At 34.7% G+C, this 15,057-nt stretch overlaps 4 protein-coding genes across 10 annotated transcripts; all 4 read left to right on the plus strand.

Annotated features, from left to right (window-relative positions):
• The first annotated feature begins 897 nt into the window (after positions 1 to 897).
• Positions 898 to 2,517, plus strand: LOC104752813 (uncharacterized). The gene is made up of 2 exons (XM_010475065.3): positions 898 to 1,316; positions 1,452 to 2,517. The coding sequence occupies exons 1-2, from the start codon at positions 994 to 996 to the stop codon at positions 2,401 to 2,403; spliced, it is 1,275 nt and encodes a 424-aa protein (XP_010473367.1). The 5' UTR covers positions 898 to 993; the 3' UTR covers positions 2,404 to 2,517.
• Positions 2,518 to 4,167: 1,650 nt separating this feature from the next.
• LOC104752814 (putative G-type lectin S-receptor-like serine/threonine-protein kinase At1g61610) lies at positions 4,168 to 7,665 on the plus strand. 2 transcript variants are annotated; one of them, XM_087493035.1, is made up of 8 exons: positions 4,315 to 5,506; positions 5,622 to 5,723; positions 5,832 to 5,933; positions 6,016 to 6,224; positions 6,318 to 6,528; positions 6,616 to 6,853; positions 6,943 to 7,090; positions 7,190 to 7,665. In XM_087493035.1, the coding sequence occupies exons 2-8, from the start codon at positions 5,636 to 5,638 to the stop codon at positions 7,499 to 7,501; spliced, it is 1,308 nt and encodes a 435-aa protein (XP_087349161.1). In that variant the 5' UTR covers positions 4,315 to 5,506; positions 5,622 to 5,635; the 3' UTR covers positions 7,502 to 7,665. The 2 variants fall into 2 exon arrangements, with proteins under 2 accessions (XP_010473368.2, XP_087349161.1); XM_010475066.3 differs by having other exon boundaries at positions 4,168 to 5,723.
• Positions 7,666 to 8,009: 344 nt separating this feature from the next.
• Positions 8,010 to 10,135, plus strand: LOC104752817 (E3 ubiquitin-protein ligase CSU1). The gene is made up of 2 exons (XM_010475068.3): positions 8,010 to 8,465; positions 9,191 to 10,135. The coding sequence occupies exons 1-2, from the start codon at positions 8,227 to 8,229 to the stop codon at positions 9,882 to 9,884; spliced, it is 933 nt and encodes a 310-aa protein (XP_010473370.1). The 5' UTR covers positions 8,010 to 8,226; the 3' UTR covers positions 9,885 to 10,135.
• A 542-nt stretch (positions 10,136 to 10,677) lies between these two features.
• On the plus strand, positions 10,678 to 13,545 carry LOC104752818 (equilibrative nucleotide transporter 3-like). 6 transcript variants are annotated; one of them, XM_087493037.1, is made up of 8 exons: positions 10,678 to 10,944; positions 11,031 to 11,097; positions 11,370 to 11,525; positions 11,629 to 11,725; positions 11,889 to 11,966; positions 12,084 to 12,360; positions 12,865 to 13,126; positions 13,318 to 13,545. In XM_087493037.1, the coding sequence occupies exons 2-8, from the start codon at positions 11,050 to 11,052 to the stop codon at positions 13,429 to 13,431; spliced, it is 1,032 nt and encodes a 343-aa protein (XP_087349163.1). In that variant the 5' UTR covers positions 10,678 to 10,944; positions 11,031 to 11,049; the 3' UTR covers positions 13,432 to 13,545. The 6 variants fall into 6 exon arrangements, with proteins under 6 accessions (XP_087349163.1, XP_087349167.1, XP_087349162.1 ...); XM_087493041.1 differs by having other exon boundaries at positions 10,701 to 10,905; positions 10,994 to 11,097; positions 11,629 to 11,772; positions 11,861 to 11,966; XM_087493036.1 differs by having other exon boundaries at positions 10,701 to 10,905; positions 10,994 to 11,097.
• The last annotated feature ends 1,512 nt before the right edge of the window (positions 13,546 to 15,057 follow it).

Raw genomic sequence — 15,057 nt, forward strand, 5'->3', positions numbered from 1 at the left:
AATATACTCTTGGTTTCTTTGTTCTTTCAGTGTAAACCATTTAGCTCTAAAAAACACATGAGATAAAACGTTCAGTAAACGGTAATTTTTGGAGTTTAAGTTGGACATGAATGAACCGGGAACGTCCACTAAGTCTTGTTATTGTCCCCTTCTCGCCTCTTGGCTAGCTTGGGAGAATTTAATATGTGAATGAATGAGCACGGTTTTGATTATTAAACTAGCTTAAATAGGATCGGAATTCAATGAGGTTCGACCGAATTAGACGTTCATACTACAAACCATCAAAATTTTCATCTGTGTACTTTAACTTTACGCTAAGGATATCATAGGGTAATTGGTTTGTCTTATTCAAAATATTTTAAATCTACGATCTTATATGCTTTCATAAGAACTTTAAATTTATTAACACAATTTCTTTTCTATATACGTCTTTATTCCTTTTTTTGCCCCTCTTTTTAGCATCTCTTTAGTCATCCACTAAGTCAAAAAGCTGTTCATATATGAGTGGCTCCAGGCTACAGGTATCTCTATGATTTTCATTTCTTTAGTATAGTTTTACTCAAATAATTTACTTTAACCAATAATTTAACCGAATTTACAAAATATAAACCAAACAAATTTAGAGACAAAAATCTCAATGAATCTAAATTTTTTGAAAAGAAAAGAAAATCTCTAATTTAAATTTTTTAATAATATAATTAATTTACTGAGAGCTGATTACTTAAGAGTGGAATGTGACTCTTATAATTAGCTTTATCTTTTATGTCTTCTTTATGAAAACAAAGTTAAAGACTTGCCAATCAGAAAACACATAAATTACACAACTTTACCCTCCACTATCAAAAGTTATATCGAGCCACCCCACTACTCTATAATCTCGTCGTTTCCACCCCCAAAATTGTTAAATAAACCCCCTCAGATAGTCAGATTGTGATATTAGAAGAAACCTCATCATCATAACTCACTAATTCCTTAAACCTTCAAGAACAAAAAATGTATGTGACGAGGACATTATCGCAGTACAGAAAATATCACAAGACGCTCTCGGAGGAGTCACCGGAAGGTCCGTTCTCCGGCGTTCTGGTTATTACAGACGAAGAAGCCGAAACAGAGGACACGTTCTGTTTCGGGATGTGTACGAGGACAAAAATCGAGAAGCTTCCGTTACCTCAAGACAAAATCTTATCAGTTGTTCACTTAGACAGTTCTGGTAACAGAGAGACTTCGGTTAAGAAGGTCTTATTCATACCGGCTCTCGACCAACCCTTGTCTTCGAATCGGTATTACGTTGTTCACGCTAGAGGCAGACACAAAGGGTAAGATCCAAAAAAACATACGAGAATATCAAAGTTCTAAGGCTTAATTTCAGATTTGAGTGCTGTGTTTAGTCTTTTGGTGATTAAAAAGGAAAAAAAAATAGTTTTGTGAACTCTTCTCGTTTTTTATTTCAGGAAAGTTTCTGTGTGTTCTAGAGAGATAGAGAGAGGGTTATGTTGTTTTCCAGATGTCTTGCATGACAAGAAACCTAAACCTTTGGATCCAAGAAACATATATCAGACGGTTAAGATCAATCGGCATCACGATCAGACGTTCTTTGCGAAATCTGTGGCACCAGAAGGTACACCTCCTTCGTTTCTCAAGAAGAAAGGATGGGAGCTACGAACCTCGAGGAGCCTACATCCGAGGAGACCTAGAGAAGCTCTAGGCTTAGACGATGAGCTAAGAGCTCGTCTTCCTGCATTCGGATTTCCAGTCTCTACGATTAGGTCAGGGAGCGTGATAGTAGGAGAATGGTATTGCCCTTTTATGTTTGTGAAGGAGAATTGTAGTGTAAGTCACCAAATGAGGAAGTCAATGTTTTATAGGATCACACTTTCCCAATACTGGGAACGGATCTACCATTGCGAAAACAATGAAGCCAACAACGATATTGACGAAAACAGTGATGATAACGAAGAAGTGGTGAGAGTAGAGGCGAACGTCGTGAGAGAAGCCAACTATGTGAAGGGTATGGAGGCGGTTAAGGGGGAGAAAGAGGGGCATGGAGGGTTTTATTGGTATAGGCAGGTTCAAGGTTCACGTGGACCGGGGGAGAGGAGGAGAAAGACGGGTTCAGGGTCTCCGGTGGGGTTGAGTTTCGTGGTGGTAGAAAGGATGAGAAGGGTAATGGAGGAAGGAGGGTGGGTGGGAGGAGGAAGGAAAGTGGTGAGAGTGGAGAGGGATGAACCAATTAGGGTTTCTAGAAGAGATTGTAGGAATGTGAATGGTAACAACGGTATAGATTGGAGGAGATTTGGGTGTTATGTGTTGGTGGAGAGTTTTGGGCTGAGAAGAGCAGATGGGGTTTTGTTGGTTAAATGTGTATTTAGACATACTAATAGATTGAGATGTAAGTGGGAGTAACTCTTCCTTTTTGTAATAAATTATACTTATACAGTATTACCAAAATCCCTAAGCATTGGACCTTCATGCTTGTGGTTATGTTTTATGAAAAATATTATTACTGCAGGTCCCCTATATCTGTTTATGTACTGTTTTGTATACAAGGACAATATTTACAGTATAGATAAAGTTTGATAATGGCAACAAAAAATAAACTCGGCCAACAATTTATATCTTTACTTTATAATTATAAAGAAGACTCTAAACAGGCAAGGATGGTTACAGAGGTTACAAAAAGCAAACCATTACTAAACCTGCCGGAGAAAGAAGAACTCCTCTACCACAACCCCAATCTCTAGCCACTTTGAACATTTTAAAGGGCATTAGAATGAACTCAAATTACTCAACACAAGAGCCATACAATAAAAGGACACCCCACACTATTCAACAAACAGAGGCAAAGACACTCTCTCATCAGTCATCATGAAAAACTCTATTAAACCAAATCGGATGAGTTGAGGCTATATAGGAAGTAGCCTTTAGATCATTCGTGAGGCTTTGGGCAATGAGGTTAGCACCTCTACTTGAACAAGAAGTTTCGAAATGAAGTCTCTCACATTCCAAGAATTGATTTAAAACTCATCATATATAAACTGTTAACCACTACATAATTTTGTCTTTACCGATTTGCTAAAAAATCATTATCTTGTTTTTATTTTACATCCCAGAAGAAAAATACGGAAGAATGATAAATTTTTAATCTATAAAACTAAGAACTAAAAAAATTCTAAGCAAATTTATGTTATGTTACAAAGGGTTTGTACCAAACTAGGCTGAAAGAAGAGTCAGTAGTGGTGGGGCGATTCTCCGGAAGTCATCATGCGTTTGCCAATGTGATCATGTAGCTGTCGAAAAAATGTAGTTTGCTTTCTTTGCAAATAACTTGTAAGGAATAAGGATACACGCATCAAAAAAAACCTTTGAATATCTCATCTTTGGACAGATCCGGGATATGCATTCGTGCATTTATCAGTCACTATACTGATCCAAATACAATGAACTTTTGAGGTGTCGATATGTGTCTTATCCCAATTGTATGTTGTTACTAATACTATTAACTAGGTAAACAACCCGCATTATGTGCGGTATAAAATAATTATTAAATATTTTTACTGTAATTTTTATTTATAAAATCTATTTTATTTATCGGTAATTGAAATCAAAATTCGATTGTGTAGTATATATATCTATATATATATTTTTAAAAAATATATAAATTTTTTATAATAATTAAAATTTAACCTGTGAGAATTATTATAATATCAATCTTATATTATCATATCATTTGAACAAAGAGTTCTTAAAATTCATTTAAAATATTTTATGAAAATATAATTAAAAGATATAATTAAGTTAGAAAGAGAATATAAGAATTTAATTTTGGGTGTTAATTATATTTTTGAAAAAATACAATGGTATGTAAATGTAAATATTCTATTATTAGAAATTGATGACAAATAAAGGAAATAGTGTTTGGAGCTCTATGAATGCGATACGTCAACATTTTGTGTGAGAATGCTACTTTTTTAATATATAAGGATACTTCAAAAAAATGTATAAAAAGGTAGAAAAAATAAAATCTTTGATGTTCTCAATCTCAAGTCTCAACCGCCCAAATAAGAAAAACGTCGCATTCCAAAAATGGACTGATATACAAATTTCTGGCCTTTGAAGTCACAATTTTGCATTATATATTTCAAAGTGTATATAAAACGTGAAATATTCATATTCTTGTCATATTTGGTCAACACGATTCACCCGTTGTCCTTTTCAGTCGTTTGAATTTTTTTTGGAATTATTATTTCCACTAATTTCCTCAATTAAAATGAATATATTGATGACTTTTCTCCTTTTATGTTTTAAAAAAAAAGTATATACAAGTCATTAAGTGGAGAAAGACCAACTGCGAAATTTCAAGAGTCATTATTTTGTTTTTTTTTTTTTTTTTCATTTATCGTAGTGTAAAGATCTCAAACCTATGGCAGGATTTTACAGAATCCTTACTTTGGTGATGAACCTTTTGATGTTGTTTCAACTATGTAGCAACGTATATTGCTCCACAAGCAACTCAATCACCAGAAACCAGATGATACGAGACGGAGACTCACTGATCAGCGAGGATGAAAGCTTTGAGGTTGGTTTCTTTAGTCCCAAGAACTCAACCTTAAGGTATGTCGGAATATGGTACAAGAACATCGAACCTCAAACAGTTGTCTGGGTAGCGAATCGAGAGAAGCCATTGTTGGATCACAACGGAGCTTTGAAGATTGCAGATGACGGGAACTTGGTGGTCGTGAATGGTCAAAACGTAACAGTTTGGTCCACAAGTGCTAAACCCGAGTCAAACAACACCGTTGCTGCTCTGTTGAAAACAGGGGATTTGGTTCTGTCTTCAGATTCAGACAGAAACAAATGGTATTGGGAGAGTTTTGACAATCCAACAGATACTTTCTTGCCGAGTATGAGGGTGCGGGTGGATCCTTCACTGGGAGAAAACCGCGGTTTTGTCCCATGGGAATCCGAAAGTGATCCTTCACCAGGAAGGTATTCAATGGGGATTGATCCTAATGGAGCACCAGAGATTGTGATTTGGGAAGGGGAAAAAAGGAAATGGCGTAGCGGACCGTGGAACTCGGCTATCTTTACCGGTATACCGGATACGTACCGAGTCACAAACTATATTCGAGGGTTTAAGCTCTCTCCTCCTGATCGAGATGGTATAGTGTATTTCACTTATGTTACCATAAACAGTTCTGATTTCTTGAGGTTTCAGATTAGGTTTGACGGTGTACAAGAGCAGTTTAGATGGAACAAGGATGCCAAGAACTGGACTTTGCTTCAAAAGAAACCGGACAAGGAATGCGAGAACTATAACCGTTGCGGTAATTACAGTGTATGTGATGATAGCAAAGAGTTTGATTCCGGTAAATGCAGTTGCATGGATGGTTTTGAGCCAGTTTATCAGGATCAATGGAACAACATGAATTTTTCCGGTGGCTGCAAGAGAAGAGTTCCATTGAACTGTAGTCAGAGTTTGGTTGCGGATAAAAGAGATAGGTTTAAGGTACTAAAGGGAATGAAGTTGCCTGATTTTGGATCAGTTGTTCCACTTAACAACTCAGTAACTTGTAAAGATGTATGCGTGAGGGACTGCTCTTGTAATGCTTATGCGGTTGTAGGAGGGATCGGATGTATGATTTGGACCCGTGATTTGATGGATATAGAGAGGTTTAGACTCGGTGGAAACTATATTATTATCCGGCTGGCAGGTTCTGAACTAGGTTTGTAGAAATGTCTAAGCTCTCAAATCACATTTTGAAATATTTAAACATGACTAAACTGAAATCTGTATTCTTATGTATTTTGGTTTCTTTTGTTGTGTTATACAGGAGGTGGAAAGGAGAAATCGAAAATTTGGATAATTATTGTCAGTGTTATAGGTGCATTCTTGCTAGGATTATGCATTTGGATCTCATGGAAAAGGCTTAAAGGTAAAGCCTCTGCTCGCACATAGTCTTTTTCAAAAAATTTAACTGCTAGTGCTAAGACGGTCAAATATTTTATGATCTGTAGCTTTCTTGTGGAGGAAGAAAGATCTTCCAGTTTCCGATACCAGAGATAACTCGGTTACGTTCAAAAGCTCACCAATCAGTGTTCTAGTAGGGGATCAAGTTGACACACCCGATTTGCCAATTTTCAGTTTCGACAGCGTAGCCTCAGCAACAGGAGATTTCGCTGAACAAAACAAACTTGGACAGGGCGGATTCGGTACTGTATATAAGGTGAAACAATCGAAAATGTCCTGAAAATAATGTTGGATAATAAAAAATTTCTATGTAAAAAAGAACTTCTGTGTTGTATATATGTTTGTACAGGGAAACTTTTCAGAAGGAAGAGAGATTGCGGTGAAGAGACTATCAGGGAAATCTAAGCAAGGACTGGAGGAATTCAAGAACGAGATCTTACTAATCGCGAAACTCCAGCATCGGAATCTTGTTAGATTACTAGGATGTTGCATTGAAGACAACGAGAAGATGCTTCTCTATGAATACATGCCAAACAAGAGTTTAGATCGCTTCCTTTTTGGTATGTTTTCTTTTTTCTAAGCAATGTCAATAATAATGTTCAGAAACTTTTGTGGATTTTGAGTATAAAATCGATGTCTCTGCACAGATGAGAGTAAACGAGGAAGTTTGGACTGGAGAAAACGATGGGAGATCATTGGAGGAATTGCTAGAGGATTGCTTTACTTGCATAGAGACTCAAGACTAAAGATCATTCACCGTGACCTAAAAGCTAGCAATATCTTGCTAGACACGGAAATGAATCCAAAGATTTCGGATTTCGGTATGGCTAGGATCTTCAACTACCGACAAGACCATGCCAACACGATCCGAGTCGTCGGCACATAGTAACTAAACAAACATCTTTATCTTCGTTAATCAACATAAAACTGTATTAATTTCTAATATTTTTTTTTTTAATGTTCAAAATGTTAAGTGGTTATATGGCTCCGGAGTATGCAATGGAAGGGATATTTTCAGAGAAATCTGATGTGTATAGCTTTGGAGTGTTGATATTGGAGATTGTGAGTGGAAGAAAAAACGTTAGCTTTCGAGGATCTGAACATGGAAGTCTCATCGGTTATGTAAGTTTCTCTTCTTTATAGGTTTAGTTAGTTCAATTTGGTTAGCTTAGATATATATTTTTTGGTTACTAAATGTTCTAAACGGAAAAACAAAATCAGGCGTGGTATTTATGGAGCCAAGGAAAGACAAAAGAGATGATAGATCCAACGGTGGAGGACAGTCGAGACGTAGCGGAAGCGATGAGATGCATCCACGTGGGGATGTTGTGTACACAAGACTCGGTCACCCACAGACCAAACATGGGTTCGGTATTGTTGATGTTGGAGAGTCGAACGGGTCAACTTCCACGTCGGAGACAGCCTACCTTCCATTCGTTCTTATACTCCGGTGAGATTGATGAACTAAACTTGGATGGTCAAGATGTTGCCACGGTCAACGATGTTACTTTCACCACAATTGTTGGTAGATGACTCTCATTGACCATACGTTATTCTTCCCCTACGCTCCTTTGACTATTCGTCTTTTTTCCCATAGATTTCAACCTTTCCACTTATATAAAACTAGCATACTGCATACGTAATTGGATCTGTACATTGAGGAGAAGTAAAAAAAAAAAACAAGTCGGATTTGTACACTTGTTGTTTGTTTGGGTCAACTACGTACTGATTTGTGAAAGAAAAAGCGCTTAGTCAATTATGACTTTTTTTAGCAAAAAAAAATTGTATAATCATTGAAGCTCCTTTTGAACAAAAAAAAAAAATCATTGAAGCTCTTTACCCTAAAGCGCTTGTAATTTTTGTAACAACAATACAATAAAATTTAATAAAATTCATCAACAATACAACCAAATTTAGCTAAAATAAATTTAGAAGCCCAAAAGGGAATGTCCTGAATTAAGTTTGTAACATGATTTGATTAGAGTAAATTAGTTTAAAATGTTTTTCTTTTATACTATTAACAAAAAGTGGTAGCAATTACGAACCGTTAGATTAGATTCATATCGGACGGTAAATGCTGTGGTAGTAGAACCGACTAACATGAGAGCGAAACACTGGAAAACTCAGTTTCCCAATTTCTCCAATCTGAAATTAGAAAAAAAAAAAAAAAGCACAAATCCTTTAGCAATAGATCTCTCTAGGGTTTCTTCAGATTCCGATCCTCTTCTCTTCAACTCAATTCAATCTTCCTCGCCAATATGCCTCAAAGACACTCGAAGAACAACAATGATCTTGCGTATTTCACTTACGACGAGAAGAAGAAGTTAGGGTATGGAACTCAGAGAGAGAGATTGGGGAAAGACTCGATTAAGCCCTTCGATGCTTGTTCTCTCTGCTTGAAGCCTTTCATCGATCCGATGTGTTGTCACAAGGGTCATGTCTTCTGCAGAGAGTGCATACTCGAATGCATCCTGGCTCAGAAGAAAGATATCCAAAGGTATAAACTTTGGAGTTCTCTTTTTCAAAGTTTCGAACTTTTAAGTTCCTTTTATGATTATATGTTTTGTGATTGAGCTTGGTTGAAGTTTCTAGCTTTAGGATCTATAGATAGGGTTGTTGGATTCCCCATGTATCTGGTGTGAATTGGGACATTCTGGTGTTTAGATTAAGACATGGATTAGATCAAGTCTCTACTTGGTTATATTGGGTTCGTTTGATATCATATTAGTCATTGTTTGAAAGGACGCCTGAAGCATTACCCTGGTAACATGTTGTCGTTCTTCAAAGATCTGCTTTTAATTTCATGCCTAAGTAGGGTTTGTGTAGTAAGAGTTAGACTTTTGAGTGTACCTGAAGTAGTACTGGTTTTGTTACTACTAGTCCCACTGTTATTGAGAAGGAGAAGCTGATATTTTTAACTTGAGTTGTAGCACGAAAGCTAGGATAAAAACCCTATGGAGTGATAACTAATGTAATGTGAGGTTTGATTTTGATGCTTTTATTTTGAGTTAAATAAGTACGGGTCTCAGGTTTAGCCTGTGGTTGTATTTGTTTGAGCTTGTATATAAATAGAGATTGGAGTAGAAACTGTTGGAGCCCACTCTCCTAACTTGTTAGTACCTGTTGGGATTTTGAAGAGAGCTTTTTTGAAATATTGTTGTGTCTGATTTAGCTTCGCTCTGTATGTTAAGATACTGATCTGTGGTACTAATATGTCTGTAGGAGGGTTGCTGCACATACGTCCCAGAAGAAGCAAGACAAGGATGAAGAAGAAGAGAGGCTAATGTTACAAAAGGCGAGAGAGCTCGACGATTTTGATCAGCAAAACCATAGTGCAATGCCTAGAAACAGTGAAAAGAACCACAACCAAGATAAGAGTGGTTTTCATGGGGCAAACAGTGTGAAGGCAACTTCCTTTGAAGAAGAAGCGCTTAGGACGATGAAAGCCTTCTGGCTCCCATCAGCTACACCAGCAGCTTCAGTCAGAGTAGATGCTCCAGAAACTCACACAGTCTGTCCAGAGGGCAAAGAGAAACTCAAGCTTAAGAACCTCTTTGCAATTCGTTTCACAGAAGACAACAGCGAAGAGGAAGAGAACAAGACGAAATCAGCATCCTCAAGCTCTTATGACAAAGCCTACATTTGCCCGAGCTGCAAAGTCACTCTCACCAACACAATGTCTCTTGTGGCACTCAGCTCATGCGGGCATGTTTTCTGCAAAAAGTGTGGTGAAAAGTTCATGCCTGTCGACAAAGTATGTCTTGTGTGTGACAAACCTTGCAAGGACAGGAACTTGGTTGGGTTAAAGAAAGGAGGTACTGGTTTTGCTGAGCACGATGATCATCTTGAGGCTAAGGAGTACAAGCATTTGGGTAGTGGCTCTGGTTTGGGGCTTGTGAGGCCGGTTAAGACATGATGAACCCGCATCAGATGTTGAGTTGCAGTCACAGAAATATCCTTGATTTTGTATACAATACACTCCTTATGGCATGTACCCTTTGCTACGACTAAGAGTCACTACTTTCTCTATTTTGGCTCTTGCTTTCGTCCTTTAGAGTAGATCCAATTTGGGTTTCTTCCTTGCGCATATCAAATGAAAATGTTGTTAAGGTTTACTGCTTTGAAGTTTTAACCGATCTATCAATTCAAAAATTCTTTTTTTGGCTATCAACATGCTCTCTTCTTTGTTAGATGAGAGTCAGCTTCTCCTAAATCTTTTCAATTTGTTCGTGGTCTTCCATGAATCTAAATTTTAAGTTTTGGTAAAGATACAGATACATATACTCTGTGAGCTGTCCAAACTGTTGGCGAATAAATTATCTCAAATACAAGACAGCTTGTAACATCTCATTTTATAATGTCTAGTTATTTTTGTGGTACGTGCCTGAAACGTCTAACACAGGGTCAAGTTTACGAACTTATGGTTATCTTTTTTTTTTTTTTTTTTCTTTTTCTTTTATGGTATTTAATTTTAGTGAAAGAATTGTGGAAAACATGTATATATTGTTCGAGTATAAAAAATAACATGATTTAATTGATTTGTGGAAAACATGATTCCAATTCAGTTGTACTCCACAATTCTTTCATGATTCCAATAAATTATCATTTCTTGTACTCCACAATTCTTTCATGTTTCCATAATTCGTTCTTGTACTCCACACTTCTTTCATGATTCCAATAAATTATCATGATACTCGAACAATATATACATGTTTTCCACAATTAAAAAGTCAATTTATTTAATATCACTCATTACATATTCTTCGAGTTTTCACATCATCATCATCATCATCATCATTCTTAATTCTTTTCTCTTCCTTTGTTCTTTTTAAATTTCTTTGCTCACATTTTTTGTTTTTCTTTTAATTTGTCTTGTAACCAAAAGAAAGTAAAAAAACATGGACATTGAAGTTGAGAACATCCCACGGAAGCTTGAGGTTTAATAATTTTACATTATGTGCTTAGTTTTCATCAAGGTATGTTTCAAAATTGTTTTGGATTATGATGGATGAATATATGGACTAGGCTAAGTTTGAAGCAATGGTGGTATGTTGTATCCTAGGAGTTGGACAACTTGTGGCATGGAACACGATCCTCACCATTTCCGATTATTACTATCAAGTCTTCCGGTAAGTATGTCTTCTTGATGATTTAGGATTTCTTACATACATAACTTAACTAAATTAAAATTCATACATTTGAGGTATATATATATATATATATAAACATCTTTAGTTTTAATCATGTCATCGTACAATATGTAGATTATTACATTACGAAGCTATTAAACTTTCACTATATTACTAATCTTTTATTTGATGTTCTACATCTACCATTGTATAGTGATCTAACATTTTATTTTTATGTTCTTTTCTTTTCGTCATGATTTAATTGATTAAAGGAGTATCATCCTTCCAGAGTTCTTACTTTGGTTTACCAACCATTTGTCCTTGGAACTGTATGCATCATGGTTTTCATGGGGAAAACGAACAAAAATCGAAAGAGGATTACAATCGGCTATACTATTTTCTTTATCGGCACTCTTCTTTTGATTATTGTGAGTAATTTTCTACATGCATGTAATTTTTTCGAAAGACCTTTCTTAGATAATTTTTATACAACATCATACTCTTTATAGTTTCCACCTATAATTTTTGTAGTTGGACTTGGTAACCAAAGGAGCAGGAGATTTGTCTGTGTACATAGTTTTATGTTCGATTGTTGCATGTTTTGGAATAGCTAATGCTCATGTTGAAGGTGCCATGGTCGGAGAGCTATCTTTCATGTGCCCCGAATTTATTCATGTGTTTTTCTGTTGTTGTAATAAATTTGACAAAGCAACAAAATTTCATTTATAATTTTTAAAACTAAGATTTATAATGTTCTCTTTAGTCATTCATCGCCGGTCTTGGCATAGCAGGGGCTATAACATCTGCTTTGAGGCTTGTTACCAAAGCAGTATTCGATAGATCTCCCAACGGTCATCGAAAAGGCGCTTGTATGTAACTCTATGTACTTGACTTTTTTCTTTGTCAATGCTAAGTACATGTTCACATAAACACTTTTTAAAAAATTAATAGTTTTATATAAACTAATTTCAGATCATGATTTGCAGTGTTGTTTTTGGCATTTTCGACGTTGATCGAGTTCATTTGCATTGTTCTCTACGTACACATTTTTCCAAAGCTATCACTAGTAAAGTATTACTGTGCGAAAGCTGAATCAATCCATCGAGAAGCTGAAGAAAAACAAACCAGTCGGCTAAGCAACAAAGAGTTGCTCTATCAAAACAGGAACCTTGCAATCAATCTTTTCCTCATCTACACCTTAACATTGTCGATATTTCCTGGATTTTTGTATGAGAATACTGGAGAACATAAGCTCGGTTCATGGTATGTTTTTGGCAATTTTTTTTTTTTGACAAATATTATTAGATTTTTTTCATTGGATTTTTCGGTGGTATGAAAAAGTAGAACGTTAATAGTAGTACAGATTTTTGTCCAAAATACCATTTTGGCACACCATTTTTAAAATTTGCCATTTTCCCAAAAAAAATTGAAATTAACCATTTTTTATCACTTAAAAAACTAATCATTTGAGACTTTTTTTTTCCATAAAATACATACTTAATAACAAATGCTATATAACCTGCAAGAAGATATAACCAAATTAACCAAAATCTAATATGTAAAATTGTGTGTTTAGATATAATAAAATGGCAAATTTGAAAGAGTTAAGAAAAATCGCAATTTCTACAAATGCCACTAAAAAAAAATCATTTTCTCATAATTGATTCATAGTAGTATATATATACTTTCTATATTTTTTCTCATCATTTGGTTTCTTTATCCATGAATTCATATTTGGTTATGTTCTTTCTGTTTCTTAACATATAGGTACCCTCTTGTACTTGTTGCTTCGTATAATGGGTGGGATGCTTTCTCAAGATATATTCCTCTAATTGAACACCTAAAACTCAAATCGGAACAATGGATCACTGCGTGCGTGCTTATCCGGTTCTTGTTTGTTCCGGCTTTTTACTTCACTGCAAAAAATGCGGATCAAGGTTGGATGATATCGTTAACATCTTTTTTGGGATTAACTAACGGCTATCTAACAGTGTGCGTTATGGCAGTTACACCTAAAATCAACTACAATGTAAGTTAGTTCTATCAAGATATTCCTGTTTTTGTTTTAAAGATTCTACTTCGCACAAGTGCATCAGTCTAGTAATATTGATTTATGATTATAATCTACTAAATTTCAATCCAATTTATTTAGGTGAATTCAATTTCTTATTGACAAAAAAAAAAAAATTTTATTGACATTTTATTTTATACTATTGACAGGTTTTGGAGACGAATGCTTTGGGAAATTTGCTGGTAGGTTTTATGTTAGGAGGGATTTTTGCAGGTGTTTGCCTCGGTTGGCTTTGGCTACTAGGAACCAATAGTTCCTTTTAGAGAGATTCAGTATTTACAAAATATATGTTTATGTAATAAACAATATCTTTGAACGAGAAAATATTCTCAACGACGACAAAATATCAATATCTAACTTTCAATATTGACGTGTTATGTTTATATGAGAATAATATTAATGTAAAATGATTAATAATTCGTTTTCTTAAAATCTAGAGAATCCAGTTTATCTTTTTCCCACTTTTTTTGAAGTAGAGTATCCAAATACTATTTTATTGATGATATTCTATTATCCCCAGTTTCCTATTTTTTTTTAATATATGTAAAGATTATTTTTGTTTTTTTAAATTGTAGAAATTTTGAAAAAAATAATTTGATGTTCATTTTTTTAATACTTCACATAAGTTTTCTTATTTTGTAATTGAATGATTAGATACATGCATGAACAATTTTGTTTTGAGAGATTTAATCAGTCTACAATTCTTGTCTAAAACGTCAAAAAAATATATCAAATAAAAGCTTGATAAGGATGCATATATTGTAACAAATAGGTTTTTGGTTAACTAAATTTTATATTCATGTTAGCTCCTCAATTTTTTGAATATAACTCTAGAATTTGTTTTTTTATAAAAAGTTTACATAATTTTCTTTTTGACAACTTCTAAATACTGTATTAGAATATAAATACCAACATTCATAAATTTATTCAATTATCTTCCTCTTTGTCTCTGTATTTTTTTAAATTAACATTCTATAATTTGATTCAACTATTTTCCATTTGATAGTGAACAAAACTCCATTCTTCTTCATATATAAAAATTTAATTTTTTAGGGACAAACTTTCATAAATTTCTGTACAATATTAACCAATATCACGATCACTGCTGCAACTCTTCAAACTATTGACAAAATTGTAACGCATTAACCATATGTTCATACGTTCATGGTTTACGCCAAGAGTAAGAAGTGACTCTGTGATTCACTCCTGATACCTTTTTTTGCCTTTTGGTGATGCATCTATTTTCTTGAGACATATTCTAAACCTCTCTAAATTCTTAAGTTAAATATTGAAATTGTTTGTGATATAAAAAAAAGAATAGAAAACATGAAAGATGTTTCATATTCCTTTTATTTTAGGTTTGTTTGCTTTTAAGGAGGACAAACATGTGACATTCTCTCCACTGCTGACGTGACACTCATACGGGGAGAGTTGTCCATATTTCATAATATAGATTCTTTTATAATAATCCAAAGCTATAAATTCAAAAATAAAATAAAAATAGAATTCATGCATTTTCGTGCCTAGCTAAGCCTTTGTTAATAAAAACACTTGTAAGGTCCAATGTGGCCCATTTTACATGTTCTATATAAATAACGTAACACACATTAGCTCTCTCGTAATCTGTACCATCATTTACTTTTGATTCTCTAAAAAAAAAAAAAAATGAAGCCAGAATCAAAGAAAACTTCAGAGAAAAAAAAAATTGAGATCAACGATGATTGTGATTCTCGGTTCGATCTAAGTTTGCTTAAAGAGGCTATCAACAATGCAAGCGAGAAGCCAACCAAGATTGTTGTTGTTCCGACTAGTAAGAAGAAAGATACATCGTTCGATCTAACATCGATGTCGAAAGCATTATCCTCTGTGAAACGTAAGGGTGATAGAAA

The sequence above is a fragment of the Camelina sativa genome, chromosome 16 (genome assembly GCF_030686135.1).
Source record: "Camelina sativa cultivar CO46 ecotype springtype chromosome 16, ASM3068613v1".
Lineage (NCBI taxonomy): Eukaryota > Viridiplantae > Streptophyta > Magnoliopsida > Brassicales > Brassicaceae > Camelina > Camelina sativa.